At 42.6% G+C, this 17,028-nt stretch overlaps 1 protein-coding gene across 1 annotated transcript in view; it reads left to right on the forward strand.

Moving 5' to 3' along the window:
* BAZ1B (bromodomain adjacent to zinc finger domain 1B) overlaps positions 1 to 16,790 on the forward strand; it is a 49,538-nt gene extending 32,748 nt beyond the window's left edge. The window contains exons 14-19 of the mRNA XM_075854132.1: positions 3,129 to 3,276; positions 3,368 to 3,515; positions 3,924 to 4,060; positions 8,298 to 8,443; positions 13,751 to 13,854; positions 15,521 to 16,790. Coding sequence (XP_075710247.1) covers positions 3,129 to 3,276; positions 3,368 to 3,515; positions 3,924 to 4,060; positions 8,298 to 8,443; positions 13,751 to 13,854; positions 15,521 to 15,851 — 1,014 coding nt within the window. The 3' untranslated portion in view covers positions 15,852 to 16,790. The remainder of the gene's footprint in view (positions 1 to 3,128; positions 3,277 to 3,367; positions 3,516 to 3,923; positions 4,061 to 8,297; positions 8,444 to 13,750; positions 13,855 to 15,520) is intronic.
* The last annotated feature ends 238 nt before the right edge of the window (positions 16,791 to 17,028 follow it).

Genomic DNA, 17,028 nt, shown 5'->3' on the forward strand with positions numbered 1-17,028 from the left:
GAGCACGGGCTGAAAATGCGGGTGGCCAGCTCTGCCCGATTACAGGCACGGCCGTGTGCATGAGGCCTTAGGCTGGGTTCCCACGTAGCGTAAATGCTGCGGAATTTCCGCAACGTATTTCTGTGTGGAGAATCCACAGCACTTACAGTAACCGCAAAGGGAATGAGATTTGAACAGATCTCATCCACACGCTTTGGAAAAACGTTCATTAATTAACCTGCGGTGCAGTTGTTGCATTTGTTTTTTTTCCCCCATTGAATTCAGTGGGGAAGTTAGTCGCAAATGTTGAGGGTTTTTTGTTTCGGAAAAGGTGAGATTCTGCTGCTAAAATCTCAAAATAAATAAACTAGAAACTTTTTCAAATTCAATAAAAAAAAAATAAAGTCTATACTTACCCCTGGCATTGTCATAGTGATGCCTTCTCTTCCCCGGCTGTTCTCCATGCAGCCTGGCCTCCGGTGATAAAGTTTCATCCCACATGACCTCTGCAGCCAATCACAGGCTTTAGCGGTCACATGGGCTGCAGCATCAGTATGGTAAAGATTGGCTTTTTTTTTCCTCCCCTGTTTTCTGCAGCGGCGATTCAGGACCAAAATCCCCACCGAATTGTGCAGATTTTTGTCCGGATTTCCCTGCAGGTTCTAAGTCTCATACGCTGCATATGTTGATGCAGCGTATCCAACCTGTGGGAACATAGCCACCATGCAGTAATTTCTGTGAGAAGCAGCCTTGTCCTTTTATTCTCTGAAATGTTCCTGGTCACCAGGAACAAGTCTTTACATGACAGCATTGAAGATTGTAAGAGGCTGATTTAACCACTTAGTGACCACCAATACGCCTTTTTACGTCGGTCACTAAGGGGCCTTAGGCTAGGCTGACACCTTTTCACGTCGGCCTAGTCTAAGTCCTGCACGGGACTCCCGTGCAGGCTGGAGTCGGGGCTCTGCTGTCTAATGTTTAACCCGTTAAGTGCCGCCGTCAATAGCGACCGTGGCATTTAACTTTGTTTACAGAGGGAGTGCGCTCCCTCTGTCACCCATCGGCGGCCCTCGAATGCAATCGTGGGTCTCCGATAGGGTGTCATGGCAGCCGGGGGCTTGATAAAAGCCCCCAGGTCTGCCCTGGACATATGCCTGTTAGGACGCGCCGGAGGCACGTCCTAACAGATTGCCTGTCAGATTTACACTGACAGGCAATAGTGCTCTGGTATACGAAGTATACCAGAGCATTATAGCAGCGATCGGAAGATCGCACAGTAAAGTCCCCTAGTGGGACTAATAAAATAAGTCATCAAAGTCAAAAAGATTATTAATAAAAAGTACAGTAAAAAAATCCATTTTTTTTCCATAAAAAGTGGTTTTATTTAGTAAGTGTAAAAAAAAAAAAGTACACATATATGGTATCGCCGCGACCGTAATGACTCCATTAATAAAGTTAATATGTAATTTAAACCGCAAGGTGAACACCGTAAAAAAAAAAAACGCAAAAAACCATGGCGAAATTGAAATTTTTTTCCATTGCCCCCCAAAAAAGTAATAAAATGAATCAATAAGTCCCATGCACCCCAAAACAGTACCAATCAAAACTACGTCTTGTCCCGCAGAAAACAAGCCCAAAAAATCACTACATTGATGGAAAAATAAAAAAATTACGGCTCTTGGAAAGCGACGATGCAAAAACAAATCATTTTAGTTCAAAAGTGTTTTTATTGTGCAGAAGTCGTAAAACATAAAAAAGCTCTACATATGTGGCATCGCCGTAATCGTACCGACCCATAGAATAAAGGTAATGTGTTATTTACTCCACACAGTGAACGGCGTCAATTTAAAAACGCATAGAACAATGGCGGAATTTCAGTTTTTTTTTTTTATAATCCCCCCCCCAAAAAGGTTAATAAAAGTTAATATAAAAATTATATGTACCCAAAAATGGTGCTATTAAAAAGCACAACTAATCCCGCAAAAAAACAAGTCCTCATACAGCTATGTAGACGAAAAAATAAAAAGGTTATAGCTCTTTGAATGCGACTATAGAAAAACGAATAAAATAGCTTGGTCATTAGGGCCTAAAATGGGCTGGTCACTAAGGGGTTAATGTCTAGCAGCTGAGCCCGTTGCACTACAACAAAATATTTCTCTATTCATCAAGTGTGATGCCGTTTTAAAGCTGTCAGGTTGTGTCTATTTGTCAGGATGCCTGCTTAGTTTAGATTCTCCCTTGTGTGTATGGCTCTTTCCCGAGCCCTTTGATTATGTTCCAAACATTTTTCCATTCTAACATCGGTATCCTTGTGAAGGTGAAAGTGACGTTTGTTTATGTTTTGGATGGGAGCTCCCCTTTTACGGCCATCCCAAAGTCCGTCTCTGAAGCTGTAAGGCTTGGTTCGCACACAATGTAAAAATCTTGAGGTTGAACCGGCCTTAACATTCGCTATTCATTGTATTCTAAGCGGTTTCCGCAACTGAAATTCTGCAACAAATACTCAATGCGTAAGTTTACCATGGATGTTTCTCATAGTTGCCGCATATTTGGAATGTCCACATGGTGGCAGTACATTGCTAAAGCATCTGAAGTCCTTTGCTGTGTAGATTGAAGCCTTCTATACAAATGGAAAAATACATAGGGAATTGGTCTAAACTGCAGATATGATTCATTGTGAAGTCTGAGCACAATGCTGAATACAGGCTTTTAGTTCAGGTGGCATTAACTAGCTATCGTTTTACAGGAAAAGATTTGAGGTTGGATAGAGATTTTTCTTTCTTGGGATCTGTTATTTTAGTGCAGTGTCCATGTGCATTGCTTGCATGGCTGAACCTGACAGATAGTGACAAGATAAGTCTCTATATTCTCTGGGTATTTCACTTTAACCCTGTAGAATAATCCACTGTTAAATAGCAGCGAATGATTAGAAGGGAGAACATGAGACGTCCCTAGTTTATTTCTGACGTGCCGGTAAAATCTATTTTGCTTTTTGGAAAAATCAGTTTAGTAAATTTGACACTCAAATGTTTGGATTGAATTAAATTGGCCATTACTTTTATTCTGGTTGGTACAGTAATTATATACTTTTTTGGGCTGCTCCGTTTTATAATCTATGAATCACTCTATGCGTGTGTTCTGTCCTACAGGTGGCATCAGCGGTGGAGAAATGGAAGACTGCAATACGGGAGGCACAAACATTCTCACGTATGCATGTACTGCTGGGGATGTTGGACGCGTGCATCAAATGGGACATGTCGTCTGAAAATGCCCGCTGTAAAGTTTGTCGCAAGAAAGGTATTGTAACCGTTCTTTTTATTTTTTTATTTAAATTTTAGGCACTTGAAACATTTTTTTGATGTATGATGTCATGTTTCTCTCTGTTCAGGTGAGGATGACAAACTGATCCTCTGTGACGTGTGTAATAAAGCATTCCACCTTTTCTGTCTGCGGCCGGTGCTCCTAAACATACCTGATGGAGAATGGTTGTGCCCTGCTTGCCAACCAGCAACACAAAGACGCAGCTCTCGGGGCAGGTGAGGACCTATGCCTTAACTTCTAAATGTGACAACACCGCTCATCTATATATTTATTTTTAGGCCATGTTCACACAGAACTGCAAATTCTTCTCTTATAGTGGTGTAAATGGGTTGCAAAGATCCAGATTAAATGTTTGAGACCGGAATACGATTTTTTCCTTAAACCTCTGCAGATTTTTTTTTTTTCCCAGTATGTGAATGGGGTTTTGTAAAAGGGCCTTAACTTTACCTATTGAAATCAGCATCGCAGCAAGAACCTCTTTGTAGCAGGGGAAGGGCTCACTGCCACTTGTTACTCTAAATTCTCTATTGGCATTTATTTCCAAGAGGCTGTCCAACCAAATCTGCTTCTTTTGCATTGCTTTTCATAAAGCCTATATCTTCTTATTTTTACTTTCTATAAAGGAATTATGCAGAAGATTCCACTAATGACGACGAGGAGGAGGAAGACTATGAAGAGGAGGAGGAGGAGGATGATGATGAGGAGGATTATGACGAAGATGCAGAGAGTGAAGAAGACCAAGATGCAGTAGGCCTTAGGTGTAAGTGTGTTAAACTTAGTTTATGAAGGGAAGTGGCTGTTTTGCAACTTTTTATTTTTTATCTTTTTTATTCCCACAAAGATAAAAATTTAGGTTTTTGCAATCCATTACTATAAAAAAAATGTTTTTACGGTTGTGTACATCTCCAATGTGTGTTTGAACTTGTACATTACTCTTGTTTTTGATCAGCCTGCTGGATTTGGAAATTTAGATTCATTAGAGCAATAAAAATGCTGCCACAACTTGACATTGCCACTGTATGGTACTTCATCATGCGAGGTCTGTCAGATATTCTCCTCTATAAGCAATCCTTCCCTCACCTGTGCAATATAACGTCCGATGGAATCCTGTATGGCGTCATATGAAAATTGGGACATACAGTGGCACCATAAATCTTAGTGTCCCGAATTACGGCTCTATTCAAAACGAAGCCGTAAACCGGCCGTTTATAAGAGGCCTTTCAATATAATGTTGATTTGATAAGGGATACTTTGAATTTCTAGGTTTGTAACAACTCCAAATGTTTATACTTGATGCAAACTAACATAGGACCATCATCTATAAGCTCAGATGTGTGTGGTATTAGTGAGTGTCTCTGCACTCTATCTTTTCAACGTGTTAATTGATGTGGGATTATAATGTGACCACTCTTCTAAAAATAAAGAAATTGAAAGAATAGTTATAGGATCGAATACGGTGGGCTATCTCTTAAAACAGACTGAACAAGGAACACCCAGCCCGGGGACCATGTTTTAATATTTTGGTCTCCAAATGACCATACACGATCTCTTCTCTTTTTTTTTTTTTTTCTCTCAGAACACATGTTGGTTTTATTGGCCTTCACTTTTAAATTTGTTTGGGGGTGGGTGGAAAACTTTGAGGTTATGAATGTCCTTGAGGAGTAAGTCTGGATTGTTACCGCTTACATCACTAGTTACACCGCTGGTTGCGGGAGGGGTGACTATACCTTGTGTGAAGGAATTTAAGTACCTGGGAGTTCGGGTCTCGGCGAAGGTACAGGAATTTATAGCTCTGAATGTGCAGCCCCTGTTGGGGAGATTGAAAGATAGGATTAAGCTTTGGCTTGGACTGCCATTGTCTGCTTTGGGTTGCGCAAATCTGATAAATTGTTCTTGTGCCTCAGATTCTTTATGTTGTACATAATGCCCCAGTGTGGTTGCCTAAGTATTGGTTCAGGAGGATACACAATTTGTTTACAGATTTGGTATGGAAGAGGGGGATCCCTAGGATCAAATGAGAAAATCTGCAATTGCCGACAGAACAGGGAGGATTAGCTTTACCAAATGCTTGTGTATATTATTTTGCGGCTCAACTGCAACACTTTAAGGAATGGAGAAGTGCACTTTACTCACAAAGTTCTTGGGGTATTCTATGGCGGAGATTAAAGGCAAATGGTAAGGGGATGTTGGGGCTCTTACTACTGAGGAATGGGGGGAAATATTGGAGTCTCCGAAAGAGTTATCCATTCACATAGCGCATAGAGATGCTCGCAACTGTTTTTGATACATAGGGTGTATGACGTCTAAGGTGTTATGGCAAATGCGGCTTAGATGTTCGTCTGATGGAGCTGATTTGAAACATATGTAGCTTTACACGGGTATTGGGGGGAGGTTCGGGGTATGCTAAACAGGGTGTATGGGAGGGATCTTCCGTTCGATCCTAAGGTATATCTTCTGGGGTGCATTGGAGGGGAGGGGAGGGGGAGATAGAGCTGAACTGATGTCTCTTAAAAAAAAAAAAAAGTGCTGGTATGCAAGAAAGCGGATTGCAAAATATTGGTTACCAAGGGATCCTCCGGGCCTACCTGAGCTGGTAAGCGGTCAATCATACGATCTCTTTAGAAAAACGAATATATCTTAAGCGCGGGGCACTGCACAAGTATGACAAATACTGGGGAAAATGGGTGCAAAGTCATGGATTGGTTGCACTAGAAGGGATCTCAGAAGGTGTTTTAATGAATGCATATGATATGGGGTATACTGTGGTAAGATAATCGGCTTAGAGTGAATAGGAGGGTGCGAAGTACTGCAGTCGGGAACGGAAAGGGGTTTTGGGGGGTGGGGGTAAGGGGTTCATGGAGAGATGTGTTGGATTGTATACAGCTGTGACACACAGTTTAATTATATTAAGGTACGAGGCATGTGAGATGGTGTGGGGAATTGTTTGTGAAGGATTCCTAAATAACTTCATGGAAGGGATTGGTACTCTTCGGTGGTATAAGGGGTATAGAGTCTGTATAATATGACAAAGGTTATGATCTGCTGTGAATGTCTTATGTATTATTGGAAACAGATATTCTTTACTGTGTCAGCTGTATTTTGAGGTGTAATGCATTAAAAAGTTGTCTGATTTAAAAATAAAAACACGCTTCGTAAAAAGCAGCATGTCACTTGAGGCATTTTTGTACGTCATTTATCAGACCTGAAAAACTCCGCACATGCGCTTCATTTACAGTTTACAAAACCCCTTGAAATCAGAGGCTGTTTTACCCTTGAAAACGTCTCCGTGATTTTCAGCCACTTCTTCTTGTAAGTGTGAACGTACCCTTGGACGTTGCTGTACAAGGAAATGTATGTGTGAATATTTCCTTTTTACTCACTTTTAATGCTAATTATATAATATTGGGACGAGTGTATGTAAAAGGGATTAATGAACCAGTTTTCATTTAGACAGTCACATTTAGTGAACGATGCAACTCTTCTCCTTTCCTTATATGGCTGCAAATTGTACCTATTTAATGATTATACCAATGCTCTGGATGACCAGTAAGGGCCTGTTCACATCACCGTTGCCCTTCCGTTGAGGGGTTTCCGTCGGGTTAACCCCTCAACGGAAAGGCAATCAACTGCACTATTCCATCAAAACGACGGAACCCTGTCACAACGGTGACAGTGAGAAACCATTAGCTAGATTTCTGTCACCATTGAGTTCAATGGTGAGGGGAAAATGAAGCTGAGGTTTGTTTGCCTTTCCGCCGAGGGGATAACCTGACGGAAACCTCCGATAGAACCCTTCAGCAGAACGCAGTGTTAACAGAGCTTAACTTAAAGTTGTCCAGTCATAAAAAAAAATAGTGGCCTGGCCATCAATGTGATCAGTGGGGGACTGACTACCGCCCCCCCCCCGCCAATCAGCGTTTTTGAAGGTGCCGTGGCGCCCGTACGAGCGCTACAGCCCCTTCATTACTGTTCGTTCTTGTACTGTGAACTGTCGACACACTTATAGGAGCGGTTCACAGTATTACAGCATTCCCCCCCCCCCCCATTGAGTATTACAGCCTTCTACTATTTACTTCAATCACTGCTACAAATGTTGGTGATTCACAGTACGAGCAGTGACCGTAATGAAAGGGAAGCAGTGCTTCTAAACATCCGATTTGCTGGGAGTCGGATCACCTATTGATGGCCTATCCTGAGGGTAGTCCATCAATTTCTTATGACTGGACATTTGTATTACCCATTAGCTTTGTGGTTTATTTTTTGACGATAAGGAGTTAACCCAAGCAATAAGCTTTGCAATGTGGGATTATGGAAAATGGGGAATTGTTGGCCTGTGCACACACAGCATGCCATGCGGGCATTCTGTCGGACGTCGTTTCATTTACAAGAGACACGTTTGTATGTGAGTGTAGGACATAAAGATGAAAGCGGAGGGATCGAACAGGATCAGCATTTCTGTGCCTGTGACAGCCGCCTCTGGGGAATGCAGTTACTGGGAGGCAGAAGAAGTTAAAGTTCACGGTTTAGACCTATAGTCGTAACATGACACGTGTTTGCCTCCTACCCTGTGTCCGTTAACTTCCCAATGATTTACTTGGCAACTGTGCGATCCTGCTGTGTGGCCTTCTTTTTGTTTTGCAGTCTACTGATCTCTCACCGGCAGCAGCTGTGTCACAGCCATTAATTCAGGAGGGGGTTGATGTAGGGAACAAATGTAGGTTTCTTTCCCCCCTCTTCCTCCCATTCCCAGTTGTCTACAGGGATCAATTGTAATTCTATGGAAACTTTGCAGCTCTCCTTTTACTGTAGTGACTTTAGTTTGGTGGCAATGTTGTATTAACAATGTCGCTTCTTAGTTGAGAATTGCTTTTATTGCTCTCTTTATGTATTTACCACTTTATTTAATCTCTCCGATTCATAATAGTGGTGTGGATTGTCAAACTTTCAGCATCCATTTAGAGTCTTAAAAAGTCCTAATTCTGGTGTTCCCTTTTTAGTGAGATCTCGCAAAGCAGCTAAGGGAAAGGCTAGCAAACCTAATCGCACGAGTCCACGTGGGCGTCCACCAGGAAAAAAGAATCGGGCCACCAGATCTTCACAGCAGCACGCACCAGAGGAGAATGGAACCGATGTAGATGAGGTGGTATGTAACACTCTTGCTCACCTCCTAAAACTTTTTCCACTGCACTTTTCTGTAGAATTTTGTCTAGAATGGACCTTTCAGTTATGACTGGGAGAATGGGCTGTTATCTTTGTGTACAGAAACATAGAGAGCGTATTTCTTTTTATAGCATTAGTGCGGATGACCTTATCTTGCATTGTCTTTCTCTCCCTTATGACCTTGCTGTTCAGTCTGAAACGTAATAAGGGTCCACTGCAGAGCATTACTTCCTCCTGGCTGCCATGGGCTTGCTTGGGTAAAAAAAAAAATATATATACTTAATGACTGGGCATCATAACATTTAACAAACATCTGATTGTGATAATTGCAGCAGTTTACGGTTAGGATATTTGTGTAGAGCGCCTTCTATATACTTAATTTTATGCAAATTCACTAAAAATGACCTCTGCATCATTCACATGGCTGGTGAAAAGCGTGTTGATGCTGTATGTGGTTAAATAGATGCATTTAACTGTTCTGTTAAATGCCTTTCTGTAAGCAATGAGGGTGGTAGTCTTGGTTAGTAGGGTTATTGAAATCAATTTAAAGTAATTTTACGTTCAACAAACTTCTGATATGTCGTTAAAACCTATAAGAAGTTATGATTGGTGGGGGGTCTGTCCAGAAACCCCCCACCATCTGTGAAAAAAGTGCAGAAGTGCTCAGCAACTTAACCGGCACCCTCGTTGGGATTGTTTGACTCCTAGACGTTCTATGTGAGCCTGTGTTCAGGCCGACCAGAAGTCTATCCCAGCCGAAGATGCAGAGTGCTCACCTGACTGCTGCTGCACCTTGGTTTCAGCGATGGTGGGGCGAGATGCACCCAGACCCCCACCGATCAAAGCCACTGATGTTTCTATGACATATCAAAAGTTTTCTGAAAGTACAGTTAATCTTTAAATGGTAAAGTAGGGCTACATATTAGGAAGGTTTATATGGGAAATGCCAGTTTTATGGCATAAATTGATTAATAAATATGGCATTTTACCCGCACTCCATATTTTTCAATCTGCCCTGCCACTTTTTACGACACTACAAGAAGGCTTTAGTCGCATAGAGCCCAACTCCTTTATCAAAGATTTCCAACACTTTTCAAAGTGTGGGAAAAAGCGAACTTGGACCTGGCTTTGTCGTTACGACATTAGATTCATCAACAGGGCACATGCTGCCATGCGGGAGTGACTAGCCCACTGTTTGTTCGGTGAGCCTCCTTCACCTTTTTACATCTATTTTGGGGTAACTCCTTTTTTGGGACATTTGGATCTCCCACATCTCTGATGCCTCGGTAGTCTCCACAAGCTGCAAGATCGAATTCTCTTCTATGCCCCTCGATTTTTTTATTTTCAGCAGTAACCCCATGTGTTTCAACACAGCTCAGGCCAAGATCCTGCTCTCTTCAGAATAGCTTTATTACCTACAAAAGACCGTTCTCTCCAAGAACTCTGCCTGAGCTCCGTTCGACACTGTGAATGGCCAGTCCCACACCCGATCCCTTCAGTAAGCTTTTCTAACTTGTTGGAACAATTCCACGGCTACCATGGATTACACCATTCTCCTACCCTTCAGTCCCTAGAGTTGGTAGGTTCCCTCCCCCAAACTGACCCTAGGGCACTTCTTACTATCGCTCCACTGGCTGGTCCTGCTGACTGATGCCACTCTTGACCAGTAAGGGTTCTTTAGAACCGTATGGTGCAGGGGTTGTGGTCCCTTCAGGAGCCTTCCCTCCCAATCGACATCTGGGTTCTTCAGGCCCTTTTATCTCTGCCATTGGATCAATTTCCTGGCACGGCACCAAATCAGGGTTCAGACCAACAACTCAACTGTCGCTAACCTGAACCATTAAGGCGTAGCTATTAGTGATGCAGCCATGTCAGACTACTAGAATCCTGAAGTGGGCAGACACACGTTTTCAGTGCACTTGGCAGTCAAGAAACCAGGATAGTTTGCTGACTTTCTCAGCCAGGAATGGGTTGACACTGGAGAGTGGGTGCTTCCTTCAAAGGTCCTCGGAGAAACCTGCTCCAAGTGGGGTCTCCCAAATGTGGACCTCATGGCTTCCAGACACTACTACAAACTGTCCGCCTTCGTGTCCCGACGCAAGATCCCCTGGTGCTGGAGGTGCACGCACTACTAATTCCATGGCACCAGTTCGAGTATCCATATATTTTCCCTCCACATCCGCTTCTCCCTCGCATCCTCAAGAAGATCAAGGCAGAGGCGTCCCAGTGATCCTTATCACTCCAGATTGGCCTGGTACGCCAACCTGGTTACACTACTGGATGATGCCCCCTTGCATCTGTCCCTCCAGGATGATTTTCTTTTTCATTGTCCATTCCTCCACCTGAGTTAGGGATTTGGTGACAGAGCCTCTATCTCCTATGGCATGTGATTGGCGCTGCAATGTAGATAACAGTAACGCTTTGTTTTTTTTTTAAAACGTTAATTTTTGGCCAAGTTGAGCTATTTTATATATATATGCAAATGAGTTTTGAAATGGACAATTGGGCGTTTTTTTTTTCGTTATGTCCAACTGGGCGTGTATTGTGTTAACTGGGCGTGTTTAAGTGTATGACGCTGACCAATCAGTGACCAGTCAGCATCATACACATCTACATGCGTTTACACAGCACATAGTGTTCTTACTAGAACGATGTGCAGCCACATACACAAGTGTCCTGATAATGAATACTCATGAAATCCAGCCTGGACGTCATGTGTATTCAGAATCCTGACACTTCTGAATCTTTTCTGTGAGATTACAGCAAGCCACGCGTAATCTCGCGAGATTACGGAGGTAAACGAGATTTTGTTTCCCTTGCTGGAAATCTCAAAGAAAAAAGTCAGATGTGTCAGGATTCTGAATACACATGACGTCCAGGCTGGATGGTCATGTGTATTCATTATCAGGACACTTGATTAACGTTAATCTCTGTGTATGTGGCTGCACATCGCTGCTGTGTAAATCAATGGAGATGAGTGTATGATGCTGATTGGTCAGCGTCATACACGTAAACACGCCCAGTTAAAAACACAATACACGCCCAGTTGGACATAACGAAAAAAACGCCCAATTGTCCATTTCAAAACTCATTTGCATATATATATAAAATAGCTCAACTTGGCCAAAAATGAACGTTTTTTAAAAAAAAACAAAGCGTTACTGTTATCTACATTGCAGCGCCGATCACATGCGATAGGAGATAGGGATTTGAGAATTTGGTGACAGAGCCTCTTTAAACAACTTAACGGCGTGGCTGTTCTAGCAGCCATACGGAGAGCAAGAGGTTTTTTTTGTTTTTTTTTCCCTCTGATCAAGTACTCCAGACCAGTGATTTCCCCCAACCACCGGGTTGTGGACCAATACCGGGTCATGTATTGTTACTGGGCTGTGGTATCTGGTACCTTCCCCTGTGGCCACAGGGAATTCCGGGCAAAAACCGCACCAAATTGTGGTTCTTTTTGACCGGAATGTCCGCTGCGGAAAACTGCTGAGCAGCCTGTGATATGGAGAAGACCGCTGCAGCCTGTGATTGGCTACAGTGGCGGTTACATGGGAGGAAGAAACAGACTTTAGTAGGATTTTTTTATTTTTTTTTTCTGAGTTATGTTTTTTACGGCGGATTCGCTGTGATTCCGCTGCAATAAACACAACTGCTATTTGTTGTGGGTTTTACCTCCCCTTTGAATTCAATGGGGAAACCCGCAACAAATAAACAGCGTTTAAGCAAATACAATTGACATTCTGTGGAATAAAACGCCACACCGCATGTCAATTTCTGATTATTTTTTTTCCGCTCACTATTAACGCAGCGTGTGGATGAGATTTGTTCTGTCTCTTCCACTTTGCTGCTACTGTATTATGCAGCGCAAAATCCGCGATATTTACGCAAGTTGTGAACTGACCCATAAACACTTGTCCTTGGTTAAAAAAATGGTTGGGTACCGCTGCTCAAGACCATGCTTAAGGCTAGAAGCGCTCTTCCTCCTGGATCGATCACCGAACTTAAAGTCCTTTTTCTGTTAGTGTTAAGAGGAGGTTTCAGCTGATGTAGTTTTCCCTCTCACTTGCTCTCCTTCCTACAGGACGGTCTGCCTGGGCTCCCTCAAGGGTCAGGTGTCAGCCCTATCCATCCTCTTTCAGTGCCCCTTGGCGACTAAGTCAACCGTCCGTACTTTGCAATAAACTTAAGGCAGGGTTCACATGACCTATTTTCAGACGTATTGGAGGCGTTTTACGTCTCGCAATACGTCTGAAAAAAAGCCTCTAATACGTTGGCAAACATCTGCCCATTCATTTCAATGGGTGTGCCGACCTGTAATTTTACGCGTCGCTGTCAAAAGACTGCGCGTTAAATAACAGCCTCGTCAAAGAAGTGCAGGAAAGAAGTGCAGGACACTTCTTGGAGCGTAATTGGAGCCATTGAATCCAATGAAGAACAGCTCCAAATTACATCCGTATTTGACGCCTCGCAAAACGCGAGTACGAGCAATTACGTCTGAAATGCAAGAGTTGTTTTCTCCTGAAAACAGCACTGTAATTTCAGCCGTAATTGACGTTATAGTGTGCACATACCCTAATAGATTTCCTACCATTGGTATATAAACTAAATGTCTCTTCATTATCAGCAGTGTTTTACTTCAGCCCTGTAGCAAGGGTTCAGTTATCTAAACTTGTACTGTATAACTTTGCCAAGGCTAGTTTTGTATATAAAGACTTTTTTTTTTTTTTTTATTAAGTTGACTTCGGGAGTAACCTTGAATAAATGGGTTATATTCTGCATTCTCTTCCTAATCTGTTCCAGTCAATGTTACAGGGGTGACGCTGCCAGGTCCTAGAACCCATGTTCTTAGAAAGATAAATGCTTGGCATTTCTGCTGATACCCGTACCATGCATTCTTTTCCCCACCCTGACTCCAGAGTAAATACCTGTGGCATCTTGTTGGAATGAATGTCTTGTGACAGTGGTAATGTCTTATAGTCGTGTACCTATCCATTAGAGCTCTTCACAGAATATTCAAATGATGCTTATAAAATTTAGATGTTACACTTGTGGAAGAAGTGTAGGACCCAGGACTAGGCATTCAGATCTAAAACGAGTAGAACAGTTAAAATAGGTTGTACGTCTATGATTTGTATTTTTGATAATTAGGTGCCAACAATATAGTTGTTTACCACATAGACAACCTGTCAGATCTGCCTGAATAACTTACATCCTGCAAGAAATGGTCACACGGGTGCATTGTTATCAGTATTATTCCTAATGCGCAATTACGGTTTTCTCTCCCCAGATACGTCGGAGCAAACCAACCGCCAGGCGCCAGAACCAGGAGCTTCAGAAGTGTGAAGAGATATTATGTAAGCTCATAAAGTATCGGTTCAGCTGGCCTTTCAGGTTAGTATAACTTAAGCCTTAATTTTATTTATTTTTAGTGGATGCTCTGCAAGTTCAAAAATGTTAATGTAATCAAAATTAATGACTCTTAACCCCTTAACGACCATCTATACACCTTTTCATGGCAGCCGTTAAGGGTACTTATGCCAGAGCGCTGCCTTTTCACGGCGCTCTGACATAAGCCCGACACGGGTGTCCTGTGCCGGCTAAAGCGGGTGTCGGGTGGTCTAAAGACAGCTGGACACCTGCGCTAATGGGTAGGATCGATCTCACCCGTTTAATCCCTTAGATGCAGCACTAAATAGCGAGCACCACATCCAAGTGGTTTTGGAGGGAGGGGGCTCCCTCTCTCACCCCATCGGCACCCTGCGATTTGCAATCGTAGGGTGCCAATGACTTCTACCTGAACAGGCAAGGGGGCCTGTCAGTGCTACGGACAGAGCCGTGGAGAGGAGAGCGCGCATGCACGCTCATCTCTTCAGCTCTTGCGAGAGATCAGTCTTGTATTGTCTTCCGAACTGGCAAGGGGGTGTGTCTCTGCTACGGACAGTGTAAGCGCTCCCTACCTCATGCACTGTCTGTAGCAGTGACATTCCCCCTTGCCAGTTCATCAGACAAAGTACAAGACTGATCTCTCAAGAGATGAGAGCGTGTATCCGTGCTCTCTCCACATCTGTCCGTAGTACTGCCACACCCCCTTGCCTGTTCGGATGAAAAGACTGCAATCGCGCACTCTCATATGCTGCGCAACTGTCAATATCTGATTTGGACAGTGTCACTGCCATAGTAACACGCCCCCTTGACAGTACACGCCCCGTTGACTGTTTAGGGGGTTATTTAAATATCGGGCGCCAAATATAACTGCACCGATATCTAAACAGAGGGCGGTAGAAAAAAAAATGTCAAGTGCCCCAGGGTTTGTGCAGGGTTTGCTGCACATGTATGGGGAGGTGAAAGGTTTTCTTTAAGGGGTTAAGAATGGAAACTGTAGCCACGGGTGTGACTTTTATACAGAATTGATCAGTATTTTTTTAGTCAAAGCCGGGACTGGAACCCAAACACGGAATAAGTAAAAGGGAACATTTAATTTTTGTTTTTTTTTTTTTTGTTTTTTGTTTTTTTGGACACCTGGTTTTTGCATTTACATTTTGGTGTACAAAAGGTTTTTGGGGGTTTTTGAGCTTTTTTTTAAAAAAAAAAATTTGTCCTCAAACACTATTCAGGTATGTTAAGGCACAAAGTCAAAAACGGCTGAAAACCATCGAGCTGTTTTCAGAGAAAAGAGCCTCTGATTTTCAGCCGCTTTTGAAGCTGAAAATGAACCTTTTTTAATTTGAAGTTTTTTTTTTTAAGGCTTTAGTCCTAGTGTTCAATGGAAAATCAGCTCCAACAAGAAGTGATATGCTACTTTTTTTTTACTAGGTGTTTTTTGAATTCATAGCATAAAAACAAGCCCCATGAGAAACAGTGCAGACTTATTTCAAGTGTATTTTGGAGCGTAAAACAAGGCTTTTCTGTTCCAAAATCAGCCTGAAAATAAGCCGTGTGAACATACCCAGAGAAGATTTAAAAGAAACTTGCAGGATTGCTGCAAAAGTTTAACCTACAGTTTACACTTAGTCTTAAAGGACTCAACTAAATAATTTCTTGTAATTGTGGTGTTCAGGGAGCCAGTGAATACAGATGAGGATGAGAATTATCTGAAAGTGGTGTCAACCCCTATGGACTTCCAGACAATGCAAAGCAAGTGTTCCTGTTTCAACTATCAGACCGTGCAGGAATTTCTCAATGATCTTAAACTGGTATTCGGAAATGCCGAGCTGTATTTTGAGCCAGGAAGCCAGCAATTATCCTGCCTAGAAAAAACTGAGCAGTGTGTAAAAGACCTCTTCAGTAAACACCTCCCAGGACACCCTTACCAGAGGAGGCATCGCAAGCACCAGGCCCCTGAGCCAGAACCTGACAACAATGGCAGGGAGCGCAAGCGGAAGAAATAAGAGGGTGAATGGAAAGGAGAGCGAGGGATAGATTGTTGTATGTGGAGACAGAACTGGAAGTTCACCCCTATTTTAGAGACCAAACATGTTTTGTTATATCATGTGTGGGAGGTTCAGTGAAGATTCGGATGTGTGGTGTCCCCCCTTTCCCCTCTTGGAAGTGTGCTGCACCCATGTGACACTCAATCACTAACATTAAAGAAGACACTCGCCGGCTTCTTGATTTTAAAAAGTGTTACGGATTGAATCACCGGTTAAGTCTTCGAGCCACCATCAGCTCCATCGATTTAGTTGGTGTGAAAGCTGTGCACACTCCTGTCAAAGGCACTTACTGGTGTGTCCAGCCAGAGAGCAACAAGAGAACTGAAGTTCAGAGCTGTTCTACAAATCATGACCTCTTATACTGCTGCGTTACCGGCAGAGGATCTAACCTCCGATCAACTCCAGGACTCTTCATTGTGTTCCCTATAAGGATGACTCCACTCCACACACCAATTGTATTTAGAGATTACATGCCAACTACTTGTTAGTATGTCCCAGATACACATAGGGAGGTGTCTGAAGCTGGATATAACCCTTAAAGAATCACCAGCATCCCCCAACTTTGCCTGCCTCCCTGTATTTAAATGCTACCAGCAAGGACTGATCGAGATTGGAAGATAATGTGGTTACCCTCCCTCATTAAATGAATTTTTATTTTATTTCTTTTAATCTTCCTTTCTGCCGACACAGGTATCCAACAAGAAAAGAAAATATTCCATTATTTTTTTGTGCATTTTTTTTTTTTTTGTACTGATTTTTCCCTTTTCTAGATATTCAATGTTTGCTTGTGATCTTGTATAAAGGGAGACTTTGTCTGGGTTTGGCACATGTACAGTACAGTTTATATGAAAACAAGTGTTTGCCTTTATTAATATTAAAACAGAAGGAACCACGTAACATTATTGTCTGGATTATAACTTTACCATTTGGGTTTCACTTATTTCGGTACATTGATACAGATGCCTCGTGGCAGTGGTTGTCATGAGACCGTGGCTAAACCTTTCATGGCTTCCCATAGACACATCCTTGGAGGATCTCTCTCAATTTGTCATTTCCAGAACTCAGAACGTGGAAGGCAGCTTCATAGTTTAAGTCCATTTAATTTTCGCTTCCTTTTATGTACTGGTGTAAAAAG

Source organism: Rhinoderma darwinii, chromosome 2 (genome assembly GCF_050947455.1).
Source record: "Rhinoderma darwinii isolate aRhiDar2 chromosome 2, aRhiDar2.hap1, whole genome shotgun sequence".
NCBI classification, from domain to species: Eukaryota; Metazoa; Chordata; class Amphibia; order Anura; family Rhinodermatidae; genus Rhinoderma; species Rhinoderma darwinii.